Raw genomic sequence first — 15284 nt, 5'->3', positions numbered from 1 at the left:
TGACTATCTGAAATTGTAACCTGCTAACCATGTCCCAGGAGGAGGAGGAACTAAATGATTAGCTGACTGGATGATAGTGGTCCTCCTAGTATGTTTCTCATATATACCACGTCGCCGCGGCGTGGGTAAAGTATGTCCTATCAGCCCCGTCCTGATGAAGCCTGATGAGTGGAGGGGTACGCGTGCTGATCGATCTCTATTTGGCCGCGTTACGATAGGAAAATCTAGAGAACTCTCGATAACTTTGAACGGGTTCAAGTGCATCTCGACGTATCTTACAGAGTGCCGCCCTCATAGTTGGTCAGTACAACTTCCCAATATCCTAAGCCTCGCCTCGATAAACCGCCGGAGTGATAAGGATTGACTGCTCGGAAGGCTTAGGGGTTTTCGGCTGTCGGTGGTCGGTCATTATCGGTTCTCGTCTGGTCATTGAACCCTTTGTGTTGTTGAATGTTTCAAGTTTCAAATTCCATGAAACAGATTATTGTCCAGTTTGGCCCTCAGGCCGTCTCAGGCCCTCGGCTTAGATTTTAGAGGCTTGTTAGCCTTTAGACCCTTCGGAGTCCTTCAGACACCTTTTCCGCCACTACAGTTTCATAAAGTCAAGCACGACTCGTATCTCAATGCGCTCTGCACCGCAGAAGCTCTATTCATGTACTGCTTTGATCGGCGATATCCGGCACGCAAACTCGTAAGCGCCCGTAATCAGCGGCGAAATTCCCTTTCAAGAAAGATATAAAAAGGTCGTTGATGGGCCTTTTGTTCCGCGTGCCTCTGGTTCAGGAACTTATAAGTCTGGTTCAGCTATCCGTCGGGCAGGCCCTCTCCCATTCACTCCCTTCCTTCACAGTAAACTAGTGTCCCATCGTCTTTAGGCCGGTCCTACTCATTATCGCTCTCCCTCGTTATATCAATCTGCTATATTTTTTCACTCCTTCAACAAGCTCAGAATAACGAAGATGATGTTTTCCAACGAGTTCTCCCTCTTCTTTGCTCTCGTCGCATGCATTATTAGTTGGATCCAACCCGTTCACGGACAGACCATCAGTGGAATTGTGAGTTTTGTATTCTCTTTTTATCGCGTACCGCGGCTCAAGTTTGTTGTACTCCAGGTTACTTCTTCTGATCAGAGTCAGCTTCTTGAAGCCATCACCGACGCTCCTTCTTTCGCCTCTGGAAGTGGCTCGGCTGATATTGCCATTGACGAGACAACGGTTTATCAGCAGATGGTTGGTTTCGGTGGTTCTATGAGTGCGTCGCGTGTTGTATTTGGTTCATAAGATCGGTCTCTAACCTCTAATACCAATGCACAGCTGATTCGGCCGCTCTGGCAATGAACAACCTCAAGGTCTGTATCATCCTTTGAATAGTCTTTGTTCTCGTATTCAAGGTCGGACATTCAGAACGCCGATCCCGCTGCGTACAACAAGCTCCTGAAGGACTCTTTCACTACTGAAGGCGCTGCATTGAACTATCTGCGTGTTCCAATCGGTGCTTCCGACTTTTCCTCTTCCTGTGAGCAATGTCAACAGCTATCAGTAGTTATAACCCAAATTGACGAATATCCCCATTTGTAGCGTACAGCCTAGACGACACTAGTGGAGATACGTCCTTCACGTCCTTCAACATCTCCAGCGCTCCGGCGTATCTTTTCTCGACGCTTGCAGACATTTATGCTGTTAATCCGAACGTGAAGGTCAGTAGCAAATCTTTCTCTCCCGATCGTTGTCATTTTTACCTTTTCCCTTCGTTAGATCCATATACTTCCTTGGTCCCCAGTACGTGATGTTAGATGGTCATCTTCCACTTTCTGAACTGCTCTACAGCCAGCATGGATGAAGGACGGCAACACTATGAATGGAGGGTCGCTCAAAAGTGATATGGTCAGCTCCTGTAAGCACTAGTGATCAGATGGCTTAGCGGTTGCTGATATGTTATCTTAGATCCGACATATCTTTTGAAAGCAGTGCAAGGATTCAAAGCCAAGAATCTACCTATCGCCGCGGTATCGATCCAGGTTAGTAACGATGGCTTATTAGTCAAGTTGAATAATTCTCAAACCTGCGATTAGAACGAACCTCAGAATAGCAACCCTACCTACCCCAGCTGCACTATCGATGCCTCTACACAAGCGACGCTTGCCAAATCTCTACGCAGCTTGCTCAATAGCAACAGCCTCACCGACATCAAGATCATCGGCTACGAGGTAATAGCCTGTCGTCGACATATACGTTCTTGACTCACGTTCTCACTCTACACTCTGTAGCACAACTGGGATGACACGAGCTCGTACACTATCCCCATGGTGAGTGTCGCCACACTATTGTATAGAACTCCACCATTGACACGTATGCGTCGTTCTCAGGTCGATGATGCCCCGAACGCATTCGAAGGGGTAGCGTAAGTACTATGTCTTCTCTATCAAGCATTTCTGTTGATCATTTCCTCAGTTTCCATTGTTATGGAGGACAAGTATCTGAGACGGCGGCGTTCAGCGCTCAATTTCCCAACATCGTAAGTTAACTCTCCTTTCATTACATGCTTCGACAACTTATTTTCACCTTCAAAAAGCCGATGTATCAGACCGAATGCGCCGGCACAACAGGCTCAGATTGGTGGACCGATGTCCAGTGGTATGTAAACAACCTGTAAGTCAATTGATCTATGATATGCCAACCTATAGCACTCATGTCGTCATTCTACAGATGGTCTGCGAACAATACTGCGACGGTGAGTGGCCTTTTTATAGACGTTCATACCACTAGCTCAGTCGCATTCTTCAGGGCATGATGTGGATCTTCGCCTCCGCCGATAATGGGAAATCTCCTTATCCTGGTTCCAACAGCTGTGGAGACGGTTGCCGTGGGATGTCTACCGTTACAACAAGTACAGTAACCTTCAATCAGGAGTATTATTCCATGGCACACTTCGCCCGGGCCTTCACATCCGACGACGGAAGCACTTTGGGCAAACGGATTCAGGCTTCTGTTAGTGATTCAACCTTCAACGTAGTCGCATATGCTACTGGAGACAAATACTCTCTGGTAGTACTCAACAGTATGTCGTCCCTTCCTGTTCTACGCCATGTACTAGTCAAGCTCATTGGTCCTTTGCAGGTGGTGGCTCATCACAAAAGAGCATTTCCTTCCAAGGGAAGCAGGTAAGTCCTCATTCTATGTGACGATTCTCCCGACATCTGATACGTTGGCTCTAGGCGACGTTCACTTTTCCCACTGGCCTAACAACATTATCGTGGACTGGATCCAACACTTCAACGAAACGAATGATAAAGAAGAGAAGAATAGGTGCATAAATATTGAGCGAATACTTTGATTTCCTTTGTTCCTCTTGATGGGGTATTCATGTCTTCCCTTGACGGGATATTTATTTTTATTCACGCATAATGACAATGCTGGTCAACGATCTTCATCCTTCTGTCTGTTTTCGTCCTCAGTTACGGAAAGTAAATTGAACTCAAGAATAGGAATAGGGAGGTAACTTTATCATCTTTACTGACGCCCCTTTTTAGCCTGTACCGATTATCTCTGCAGCTAACACTCATCGACGCATGAAGGACGTTTTACATAAGAAATTCCATTGGGTGAAGGCAAAAGAAGTCTAAAGACAAAGTCATTGATTCAGTCTACACATACTGTTCCATGACGAAGATAAATGGACAGACAAGTCGCAGGTTTCTCCTCCTGACTCATAGTACTCATCATTCGATGGAAGTCGGGGCCGGAGTGTTATTCAGGTCATGATCACGTGCTAAGTAGCGATCGCGTTCGAGCAAGTTCAGGCCGCTTGATGAGGTAGAGCATTGTAGGCAGGAGGAATAATTTCATTCATGGTAAGCACCCCTAAAACTGGTAAGTCTCCTATATACCTCCTTTAACCGATGTAATGAACCTCGACGAAAAAGAACTTAGACATTATCATCATAAGTCTCGTATCTCCTCCCTGTCTCTGTTGGATGTATATAATCTTCAATGTTGTCGTAAGTACTGGCCACCTATTTCTTGTCCTTACCATGATCAGTAAAACTGTTTTGCTTGCTTTGACCTACCCTTTGCTCCTACATGCTTGTGGCGCTAACGCCAGCCCTTGCACTTCTTCGCAACTGAACAATGGCTATTACTCTGTCGGCGATCAGTACGTCTTGCTTTTTTTGACTGACCTTCCATATACTTACTCGCATGCAGATGCGTTCAGTGTCCCGCAGGAAGTTATTGCAGAAACAATCAAAAATACGACTGCGTACCTGGAACTTACAACTCCGATATTGGATCTAGTTCATCCATCGCCTGCTCGTCGTGTCCGTTAGGCACTTCAAACCCAAATTCTGCTTCATCTTCGGCTTCAGATTGTACTCCGTGCTCACCTGGGTCATATTCCTCATCTCTGGGAGCGATGCAGTGTACCGCGTGTCCTGCGGGTACTTCAAACCTGAAATCCGGGTCTATATCATCCTCGTCTTGTACCAGCTGTGGCGCCGGCTACTACTCCGAACCTGGTGTCAGTCAATGTACTGTTTGCCCAGCTGGGCACTATTGCAGCGGCGGCGACAAGTTTGCCTGCCCTGCCGGGACTTCCAATTCCCTCACGGGCTCCATGAACTCTTTCGCTTGCACAATATGCCCAGTGGGTAGCGTCAGTGGTCCCGGAAGCTCACAGTGTAACGAATGCCCAGCGGGAACGTTTGAGACAGGGGATAGTGAGTCACATATTTTGCCCTCATACAATGCGCATAATTGACATAAGATAAATTGCAGATCGTCAATGTAGAACTTGCTCCGCGGGCACATTGTAAGCACTTCTCGCAAACTATTCAACTTTGTACTAATACTCCTTATCCAGCTCCTTGTCGGGATCTTCCAGTTGTTCAGAGTGCTCCGAGGGAACATATCAGCCCAATTTCGGACAAAGCCAATGCATTACCGCCGCTCCGGGACACTATGTTTCCAATAAACGCAGCAACACTCAAACTCCTTGCGATGCAGGCTCTGCGCAGCCTCTCAGTGGTCAGGTAAGGCATGACCATATCATCGCGATCTTCGTCTTAACATTTACACCCAGAAATCATGTGATCTATGTGCGCCAGGTTTCTTCCAAGCTCAAGCTGGGCAAGTGTCTTGTTGTCAGTGCTGCGCTGGATTCTATGTAAGTTACATTATGTGCTTGTTCATTTCCGTAACCTGATCGCAAACATTCTAGTCTTCCAATTTCGGCTCAAAGACTTGCAGCCAATGTGGTGCACGTAAGTTCAAATAATTCCTCCTTCACTTGGGACTGGGACTCACGTCATAAACAGAAGGTACACAAAGCCGTGGTACTTCTCACCCTGGTTCTACATCAGCCAGTGCGTGCATGGCTGGTAGTAATCCCCAGCCTGTAAAAACTTGTTCACAGGCTAGCAATGACATTTGTCGTGAGTAGTAAACGTATAGTTACATTACCCTCTCTAACGAACATATTTAGCTGCTGTCATTGCCAAAACACCATCCAAACGTTCGCCCTCGCAATTGCATGCAGATTTCTGCAGTATTAGCGTTCCCCGCCGGCATTGGTGCAAAGTCCTCAACGGAGGAATGGAGTGTGTAGACACGATGAACGATTTGGAGATGTGTGGAGGTTGCCTTGAACCTGGACATGCCGAGGACCTGACCACTGGAGCTCGAGATTGCAGTGCCATTGAAGGCGTTGGTAATGTGCAATGCAAGCAGGGTAAATGCGAAATAGGCAGTTGTCGCAAAGGATTTCAGGTATCCACGGATGGCAGGACATGTGTGCGTGTCAAGCTCGCGGATATACACAAACGTTTGTCCCATGCGTCTACGAAGAGCAAAGGCTGGGAAGTCTCGTTATGAAATATTTATACACTCACAGTATTACGCATATACCAAGTATCATATACCACACCGTTATATCAAACAGAAATCAATCAAACGAAATTAAACTATGTTCCACTGCAGGATATTGTCCGACTTTTTGAAAATGTGCGTATCACAGGTATGAAGCCTTATGCAGCTGGGCGTAAATTCAGACGGCTAGATTAATCGCCTTTCATTCTCGAGTCATTCCTTTTTTCCTAACACTGACAACTTGAACCGCTCGTCGTGAAACTGTCGACGCTCTTGATCGCGATTTAAAGATATACAATCGTATCTGCACTCAGATTTTGTTGACTATTGTCGCTAAGCGACCATCACACTCCCAAAGATCAGAATGATCTCGACAGTGAACATCGGGCACAGTACGGGCTACATATATAGTGTAGAAAAACTTTCAAGTGATTACATATAACTTGTACATCAGTATCCGTGAACATTGACTTTTCTTCAGACCCCTCCGTCACATGTATGCGTCGCTTGGTCGCCTTGTCGTTCAACTACATATATATTCCTTGAACAAATGCTACAACTGGCGATTTTTGTTGTCTATCTCGGTGGCTGGACTCTGATTCCTCATCGGAAGGATTTGAGACTGGTCCATAACGATTTATCTTAGCCATCGAGGCTTATCAATTCTGATACATGTTTTGGGCAAGCGGACTAACGACTTGCTCCTAAATAAAACATGTTAGTATTGTGTTATATTCAGCGAGCCGCCTTACGTTGCTACTCTTCCCGCTCTAACCTGGCTCTGACCTTTGTACGTGAAATACTGCTGGCTCTATCTAGTTCATATACTTTAGTGACTTACCATTATCAAGGTTTCCTGTGAAGACTTGGTAGTTCGCGGAACACTGTGGAACGTCAGTTTAACCCTTGGAGATTGGATGGAAGTATACATTCGGCCAACATTCGGGATGATTCATGAATGTAGCCTTCAAGCTTCATCAGGCTTCATCGCGATACCGCCCTCCACATATGGAGTATATTGCCTTACTTACCCTGGGCAACGATCGGCTGGTTTTTTGCTCTCATTACATAGGTCGCACTTTTTCAAGAGAACTTAGTTCCATCGAAGCGCGCGAATATGTGCTAGTAACAGCATGCACGGGTATCAATTGTCTGGACGCGCTCTCTCAATGGCTAATACTCAATGTCTGTGGGTACGATTACAGTATGACTGCTCCGTTACCCTTCGGCAGCTTGGTCAGATAGTCACGGTTCTTCTTGCGCAAAGACAAAGAATGCATTGGCGGTAACGATTAGGCACGATTTTGTGCAGAGGAATGGTACTTGGAGCAAACCCATGGAGTAGCCGGGGACATCATCTTGTCATCGGCAAACACAGAGTAAAAGGACGATATGCCCTCTATCTCTTCAAGCCTTTTAAAAGGAGAGCGAAGACTCGAGTCCTTCTACAACTTCCTACAATGACTCCCACCTTCACACATGAATTCAACACTCCTGTCTACAAAGGCAAAAGTTTGTTCAGTACCGGCCTGTATATCAACGGTAAGTTCGTCGAAGGCTCAGATGGTACTACGATCGAGTACGTTCTTCTGTTTTCGATGCGTGCTGCAGCTAATAGGTATGTTTTCTTAGCGTTATCAATCCTAGTGAGAACGACAACTATCGTCGGCTTTTTCTTGGTATTCACCATTTGATTGAATAGCTACGGGAAAGATTACTACTAAAGTAGCCGAAGCTACATCTAAAGATGTCGATATCGCTGTAGATGCAGCCCAGAAGGCGTTCGATACCACATGGGGGCTCAACGTGGGAGGCGCCGGACGCGCTAAAATGTTGGGCAAACTTGCTCAGCTCATGGAGGAACATCAGCAGGAACTTTCTGCCCTCGAATCACTGAACAACGGTATGCCTTGTAGAATTATGCAGGCAGAAAAGACCAATTTTGCGCTACAGGAAAAACTTTCAGCTGGGCGATGAATGCTGACATCCCCATCGCTATTGAAACAATCCGCTATTACGCCGGCTGGGCTGACAAAATTCACGGCCAAGTTCAGGAGGTGAGTCTTGTGAGCGTTCGTCAACGTCTATCGCTAACAAAACAATCAGACGGACGAGAAGAAACTCACGTATAGCCGTCACGAACCGATTGGGGTTGTGGGTCAAATCATTCCATGGAACTTCCCTCTAGTAATGATGACTTGGAAAATTGGACCTGGTATGTTTTGAGTGCGTTCTTCAGGCTCTCCAATTCATACTCACAATCCACGTACACATAGCTCTTGCCACGGGGAATTGTATTGTAATGAAGGTAATGTCACGTATATCTGTGGCGAATTTCAGCCTCTTACGTAGACCCACTCCCTTAGCCTTCTGAATTTACTCCCCTAACTGCTCTGCGAATGTGTGAGCTTATCCAAGAAGCCGGATTCCCACCTGGGGTCTTCAATCTCCTCACTGGATACGGGAGCACTGTCGGAGCGGCAATTGCTAGTCATATGAAAATTGAGAAGATCGCTTTCACCGGGAGCACATTGGTCGGTCGGAAGGTTATGGAAGCTGCTGCGAAGAGTAATTTGAAGAATGTTACACTCGAGCTTGGAGGCAAAAACGCCAACATCATATGTAATGATGCGGACCTTGACCAAGCCGTCAGTTGGGCAGTTCACGGCAGCTAGTAAGTTCTGTCTAACAATTCATCGACCACTATTGACAAAATTCCTCCAGCTGGAACCACGGGCAAGCCTGCACTGCTGGTTCTCGTATCTTCGTTCAGTCCGGAATCTACGACGAGTTTCTTGCCAAGTTCACCGAGAAGAGTCGGGCATTAAAGGCCAGTAAAATTTGGGACACATATGGGTGAAATAAAGAACTGAACTTCCCTACAGGTCGGGGACCCATTTAGTCCCGACTCTTACCAGGGTCCTCAAGTCTCGAAAAATCAGTTTGATGTCAGTCTTTTTCTTCGTTCGCATAGAATAGGATGCTCTGAGCTGACACAACTATAGCGTATTATGGGCTTTATTCAATCCGGGAAAGATCAAGGTGCTACCGTTGTTCTAGGTGGTGACCGTAACGGCACAGAGGGATATTTTATCAACCCCACTATCTTTACGGACACCACACCTGATATGAAGATTGTCCAAGAAGAGATCTTCGGTCCAGTCGGTGTTGTCATTAAATTCGAGGATGAGGAAGGTTTGTGACAATCTGTCTTTACTTGTGTTTTTTTACGACTCCCTATGCTAGATGTTGTTCAACAAGCCAATGACTCTGTGTTTGGCTTAGCCGCCGCTGTGTTTAGCCAGAATATCACCCGTGCCCTTACAATCGCTCACCGATTAAAGGCTGGAACTGCCTGGGTACAGTCAAATAATTCTTCTTCGCACATTTCATATTCACTTGCAATTTTAGGTCAACTGCGTGAACCAAATACATCCCAACGTTCCCTTTGGTGGATTCAAACAGTCTGGTATTGGTCGGGAACTTGGCGAGTATGCCCTTGCCAAGTGAGCAACTTCCAGATTCCTCTTGCCCATCTAATTCATGTTTTTCCAGTTACACTGCTGTCAAGGCTGTTCAAGTTAACCTTGGATATGTTATGTAAACGAACGAAACCGAAACAATCACTGTTGAATAAGATCCGAGGGAGATGAAAACCAAAGCCGTTACGATTGTAGCATACTGTATGATATACGATAGAATTTGGTGTCAATATGCATTATGATTCATTTCTTCAACATTTCCAACAATACTGGGCGCGCGCGAGTGACACACCATCAGTTTTCCGATACATATATGCTACATATTCAATGATCTTTCGTTACCTCCGTCTTCTGAACGACTTCGCGTTGGTTCACAGCCTTGGTCCTTCCCTCATCATCACAGGTACACCCTGGTACACCCTGGTACACCTGCAAACTCTCGAGTATAAAGAATAATAGCGCGGTGTACAGTAATTCAAATATCGACAAAACGAATGAAGATCAAATTTCCTCATCATCACCATCCTCGTCGTCGTCGCCGCCATCGTTATCTTGTAACGTCATCAAGTCATTTAGACTAGTAAGGCATGATTGAGTACAAATGTAAGTATAATCTGAGAATGCAATCCGAGCTCACCAGTGCACGAACGGTCGGACCACGGCTGCAACTTCACCTAATTTGTTCTTGAAGTCGGGAGCGAGTACCTCAGAATCCTTGAAACTATTCCTGCATGCATTAACATTTGAGGGCGACCGGGAAGCAGAGTTTAGCCTCACCGATGTACAACCGCAAAAGTACGACATTTGAGAAGATCAATATCCCTGGTTACAACGCAACTGTCAGTACGAGTGAACAGAGAATTGAAGGCTTCGCTTCCTCACTTGTGGTCCTTGGCAAAGCCCTTCGGCGCTACTTTCAACTCATCCTCTGCACCAAAGATGTTCCTGCGACCTCCATCTTTCATCGGCTTTGGTTCACCGAAGAGCTTGACAAACTCAGGGTCAGAGATGACATGTCTGAGTCTATCGGATGAACGAGCAATGTTCGAACTACGGAGTCTCATCAGGTCCAGAGTTAGTCAAAGGAAGTGTGGAGCTCACCGGATAGTAGCAAGCTCGTTTTTGCCTGGACACCATGTACCGGCAGCAAGAAGGGTTTCGCCGCCTGGACTGACTGGTAACAAATTGGGTACGAGCCACAGGAAGAAGTAACAGCAAGCTTACTGGAGCTGGATAATTTCATGTAATGCAGTTTTCAGATTCAGCACTGACAAGGACAAGAAGTGCTCATCTCACACATGATCTATTGCGAAGCCATGTTGATACAAAGACATTGAGGGGGTATAAATGGAACTTACAACATGCAAAGATTCCTTTCCTACCGCTCCTGGAAAAGCTACCAGACAAGTTCTTCTTGTAAGGGGTTTTATCGTTGCTGAAACGTACCTGTAAGGAGCACATAATGAATATCAAACGGCGACGAGGTTACACAGCTATGTCCTTACATCTCTGTAAATGCGATGAATTACGTCTTTGGGTGGTAGGGGAGGAATATGCGGGTCGACCTCTGTCAGGATTTCAGTGAATGCGTCCACAAAATCCTTGAATTCCTTCTCAGCGAGACGGTATACAGGCTCTATGACTCGGATTGTAAGATGATATTTGGACGAAACAACGAAGGAACCTTTACCATGCAACTTGAACCTGCATGACATAGAATTTGAACTATTTGTAATGCGAAAGAATATTGAAACGCGTACCACTCCCGGTCGTTACATTCTGGGTCCGTAAGTTTTTGCAAGAAATCAAAAGTATTCTTGGATATTTGACCAGGAGGTACTGCCAGACAAGGTAAACGAGATTGTTCATTCAGTCGAGAAGGATATATACCTCGTCCAGTTTTGGGAGCTTGAACGACCTCTCCAACGACTTCCTGTCCCTCCTTCAGATCAAAGTCATCCTCTTCGTCGTCTTTATTTGCTTTACGGCGTCTTTTACGCGGTGAATGCGTCTTGTCTTGTTTCCCGGAATTCGCCCGTTTCCTTTTCGGCTTCCTGGGTTCTTCCTCGTCTTCCTCATCTGCTTCATCAAATTCCGAGTCGTCATCCAACGCGTCGCTGTCATAATCTTTAGCTCTCTTTCGTGCGTTTCTCTTCCTTGGACCTTTCTTCTTTGCTGGTTGTTCTTCACTGTCACTAACTTCATCTGAGTTTCCTTCTTCTTCGTCGTTCGACCCCATGACCGCAGCCTTTGTATTGCGGACACCTGAAGCGCGTTTCGAGTCTTTTTTCGCGTTGGTATTAGTCTGACCGGCAGATTTCCTTGAAGCACGGCGATCACTAGTCGAAGGAGGTTCCTTTGAAGACGTAGGTGCAGCCATCACCAATGTCAATGAAGTACGAGCTTGAAAGCTGGCAACAAGTGCCGGTTTGCCGACACCCGTAGGCAAACCATAGTCTTCGAACGGGCACATGATGCAGTACCCTCCTCCTTTCAGGTACTGCATCGTGTTGAGTCGTCTCCGCGCTTCAACACCTCTTTTCTTTGGTGGAATTCGTACTCCTCAATTCGTACCTCCTCAGTAGTACTTGTGCTTCATCCCAATTGAATGGCTAATCGAATAGACTTCGACCCAGCTAAAATTCCCTGTCCCGACTTCAGCAACAACCTCTACGATGTAATTCGCAACGCTCTCATAGCAGACGCAAATAGTCCAGACATAACAAACAATGAGCAGGCCATCCTTAAGCTAAGAAGTCAATGGGAAACTGAGAATGCTAATTTGAGGGCTCAATACCAAGTGCAACTTCAGGAAGAACATGCAGCTGGCGAACAAAGGAGAGCTGACGAAGAGGAATCGACAAGACAACGCGAGGTAGAAGAAAGAGAGAAAGAAGTGGAGCTGGCAAAGGAAAGGGAAAAGAAACGAACTCCCCCCCCAAACTTCAAACAAGGTGTTGGCCATCGTTCCGTTCCGCACCACTACCACCCTTACGCCGAAAAGCTCATGACGGCTCGCAAATACGTACCGCTTTGGTACTTTCTACCAGACGCCGAGAGAGAAGCCAGAGAACGAATGAGAGAAGTGGTGGACAATAACCGCTTCGAGTTCGAGAGCGACCCCGCGATAGCATCAAATGCCTCTCTCACTCTTGTTTCCACAACCTCTGTCCGCGCCTCCCCCAACGCCATCCCTGATCTTCGTCTCACCTGGAACCAGGTCATGCGAGCCAAAAGCGGCTTCCTCGGTGCCCTTTCTCTCGGTGCTTTCCCCGACATACATGTCGACATGTTTGCTTGATTCTTCGCCAACATGGAAATGCACCCAGAGTTAAGGAAAACCAATGGCGAATGCACGATGGCCTTCTATCAAGCCGAAACACGTCTTTCTTGGTACAAGGACAACGAAAAAGGGGATCCCTTCGACCTGGCCGTAATCATGGAGGAAACTTTAGACGAATGTCGTAACGAAATTCGCAGTTAAGACCATGCCAAAGCCTTAAAGGGTATGTCTTCTCTCCTCCCTCTCCCAATAAACTCTCTACTAATTATTACTCCCTATCAATTCTCACCTTTCCGAAACCGCCGCTAAACGCTAACTTTACAATCTCTTTCTTGCTAATCACTATCAACGCTAATCGCATGCATTGCTGCTAACGAACCTGATAACCCTTGACCGTTATCACAAACTCGCTACCGCTAAACTTCGCTAACACCACCTGAACTTCTGTTCCCTTGCTACGCTACCTTCGCTAATCAGAGATGCAGGCAGTCATCGCCCAGCACCATTCTCGGAGTGCCCCCTCGCAACCCAATAACACCTGGGTCTCAGACCCTCATCACCAATCAAGGCCCTCGAAGTCCAGGCGCAATCCTTACCCATCCACGTCCCCTCGCAAAGCCAGTAACCTCAAACAAGAGGAGGACTATACACCCGATTTCCCACGTTCCTTTCGTGAAGCCAATCAGCCAAAATTATCGCGGTATCATAGATGCCTTGGCAGAGACAAACACGACATCCGCCGGTGCTCACGAACCACACTATGGAACGGAAAGCAAGCGGTCCTCTGCAACTGGAACAGGAACGGCTACCTGGAAATCTCAAGGGGCAACTATGTGGGACTCGAACTGTGCGCGGACTGGCAGCGCCCTAATGGCTGTACCGGCAAGACGCACCCAGAAAAGCACCGCTGCTCAGGCTGTGCTCACTCCAGTCATGGAGCTGAAAACTGCCCTGAAAAACAGTAGAACACGGATTCGCACGCCCTTGGACGCAAAAGCATGGCATCTGGCCCTATCAGAACTCGGACTACTCCCCAAATACCCAACTCTATCAAATTCAATTCGTTCCGGTTTCAAAATCGGTATTCCCCCAATCAACCATACGTTCTCCCCTCCTAATAAACTAGATGACCCTGAATCTATAAAAGCCTTCAAATCGATTGTAAATAACGAGATCAGCCTCAAGCGATGGATCGGGCCATTCTCCAGACATATCCTCGAAGAAATAATAGGTTCCTTTCAAACATCCCCCATATCTATGATCCCCAAATCAGGAAAACCAGGAAAGTTCCGTCTGCTTGAAAACCTCTCTTTCCCTCATCAACCCATCTCCACCGCTTCGCTCGCTACCATCTCCTCCATAAACTCCAATATTGACTCATCCCTCTATCCGTGCTTTTGGGGAACATTCGCCAACACCTGTCGACTCCTATGGACTCTGCCACCAAATGCACAAGGTGCAGTCAGAGACCTGTCGGAAGCCTATCGCATGGTCCCATTGCACCCTTCGCAGTGGGCAGGTGCAGTAATCCGGCTTGACTCTGACCAATTCTGTGTCGACACCAGGGTCATGTTTGGTCTCTCTTCAGCCGGCGGTGCATATAGACATGTTGCAGATGCAGGCATAGAAATCTGCAGAGGTAGAGGACTTGGTCCGTTAACCAAATGGGTAGATGATCACTTTTGGATTAGAATCCTAATCTCACACCTGAAACAGTACAATGAGCTCAGAAATCAACTCAAAACACGCATACGGGAAACAGGCGGCCTCAAGCACCACAAGGGCAGACTTTTATTCCTAGGTCAAACTCTTCCAAGTGGACAACTCGAGGAATTTGATGACGACTTCACCTTTGACATCCGCGATCTCTCAAACATATCCCCAAGATCATTAGTAGATCGAAAATACACATACGCATTCTGTGATATCGACCGGATTACACTCCCCCTAGGTTACCAGTGGGCTAAGGACAAAGATGTTCCTTTCTGTGACAACCCCACATACTTCGGCTTCCAATGGCATATCTCATCCCGACTTGTCTCAGTTCCCCTCTCCAAACGCCTAAAGTACTTGAAGGAGCTCGAAGAATGGGAAAATTGGCCTTCACACAACACCCAACAAGTATCGAAACTTTACGGCAAGCTTCTCCACGTCAGCCTCGTTTTACCTATTGGCAGATCGTACCTAATAGAACTCGAGAAATTCGAGGCCGAACTTAGTCATGCAGCTCCTTTCACTAAGCATCATGCGCCTCGAGGCTGGCACGCGGATCTTTGTTGGTGGAAATTAACCTTGTCTGCTCCCATCTCTTCTCCCATCCCTGGACCTGCGACTCTCATCGATATCCATGCATACTCGGACGCCAGCAGCGGCTATGGCATCGGCCTATGCATCCAAGGTTTCTGGAGGTCATACTGACTCCTTCCTGGGTGGCGAGGTCATCAAAACGAACGAGACATTGGATGGGCCGAAGCAGCAGGATTCCACCTCCTCGTTCTCACATTCGCAGACCTCACCAACGCGGGACATCACTACAAAGTCTGGGGTGACAACGAAGGAGTGGTCGAAGGGTGGTGGAGTGGTAGGAGTAGGAACCGAGCCACGAATTTATTATTCCGCCGCACTCACGAAATCCTTGCATCGAGAAACTTCTTTGTC

The 15284-nt window shown here is 46.9% G+C and overlaps 4 protein-coding genes across 4 annotated transcripts; 3 read left to right on the top strand and 1 right to left on the bottom strand.

Annotated features, from left to right (window-relative positions):
• The first annotated feature begins 459 nt into the window (after positions 1-459).
• C8R40DRAFT_1128303 (glycoside hydrolase superfamily) lies at positions 460-3432 on the top strand. The gene is made up of 17 exons (XM_046229093.1): positions 460-1055; positions 1113-1251; positions 1314-1348; positions 1404-1515; positions 1578-1696; positions 1755-1778; positions 1827-1893; positions 1944-2017; positions 2072-2206; positions 2267-2305; positions 2366-2400; positions 2451-2514; positions 2572-2648; positions 2706-2730; positions 2784-3057; positions 3117-3160; positions 3215-3432. The coding sequence occupies exons 1-17, from the start codon at positions 960-962 to the stop codon at positions 3311-3313; spliced, it is 1458 nt and encodes a 485-aa protein (XP_046081091.1). The 5' UTR covers positions 460-959; the 3' UTR covers positions 3314-3432.
• A 395-nt stretch (positions 3433-3827) lies between these two features.
• Positions 3828-6020, top strand: C8R40DRAFT_1128292 (uncharacterized protein). The gene is made up of 10 exons (XM_046229092.1): positions 3828-3850; positions 3923-3997; positions 4102-4152; positions 4203-4714; positions 4773-4806; positions 4858-5026; positions 5077-5160; positions 5215-5257; positions 5312-5428; positions 5479-6020. The coding sequence occupies exons 2-10, from the start codon at positions 3990-3992 to the stop codon at positions 5865-5867; spliced, it is 1407 nt and encodes a 468-aa protein (XP_046081090.1). The 5' UTR covers positions 3828-3850; positions 3923-3989; the 3' UTR covers positions 5868-6020.
• A 1301-nt stretch (positions 6021-7321) lies between these two features.
• Positions 7322-9465, top strand: C8R40DRAFT_1058050 (aldehyde dehydrogenase; the record flags this gene model as incomplete). The annotated part of the gene is made up of 13 exons (XM_046225182.1): positions 7322-7440; positions 7494-7507; positions 7564-7764; positions 7815-7918; positions 7968-8076; positions 8138-8169; positions 8228-8535; positions 8586-8717; positions 8764-8809; positions 8867-9056; positions 9108-9220; positions 9273-9367; positions 9417-9465. The coding sequence occupies 13 exons, from the start codon at positions 7322-7324 to the stop codon at positions 9463-9465; spliced, it is 1512 nt and encodes a 503-aa protein (XP_046081089.1).
• Positions 9466-9850: 385 nt separating this feature from the next.
• Positions 9851-11348, bottom strand: C8R40DRAFT_1001041 (uncharacterized protein; the record flags this gene model as incomplete). Its single annotated transcript, XM_046222752.1, has 10 exons — positions 9851-9920; positions 9981-10064; positions 10121-10165; positions 10226-10393; positions 10445-10517; positions 10702-10789; positions 10849-10979; positions 11034-11047; positions 11098-11182; positions 11234-11348. Coding segments are annotated over 10 exons (873 nt in total), but the record flags the coding sequence as incomplete, so codon positions are not given.
• Between the last annotated feature and the right edge of the window lie 3936 nt (positions 11349-15284).

The sequence above is a fragment of the Lentinula edodes genome, assembly GCF_021015755.1.
Source record: "Lentinula edodes strain Le(Bin) 0899 ss11 chromosome Unknown C8R40scaffold_49, whole genome shotgun sequence".
Taxonomy (NCBI): domain Eukaryota; kingdom Fungi; phylum Basidiomycota; class Agaricomycetes; order Agaricales; family Omphalotaceae; genus Lentinula; species Lentinula edodes.
Note: the sequence above shows the minus strand (reverse complement) of the source record. Positions and strands in the feature narration are given on the sequence as shown.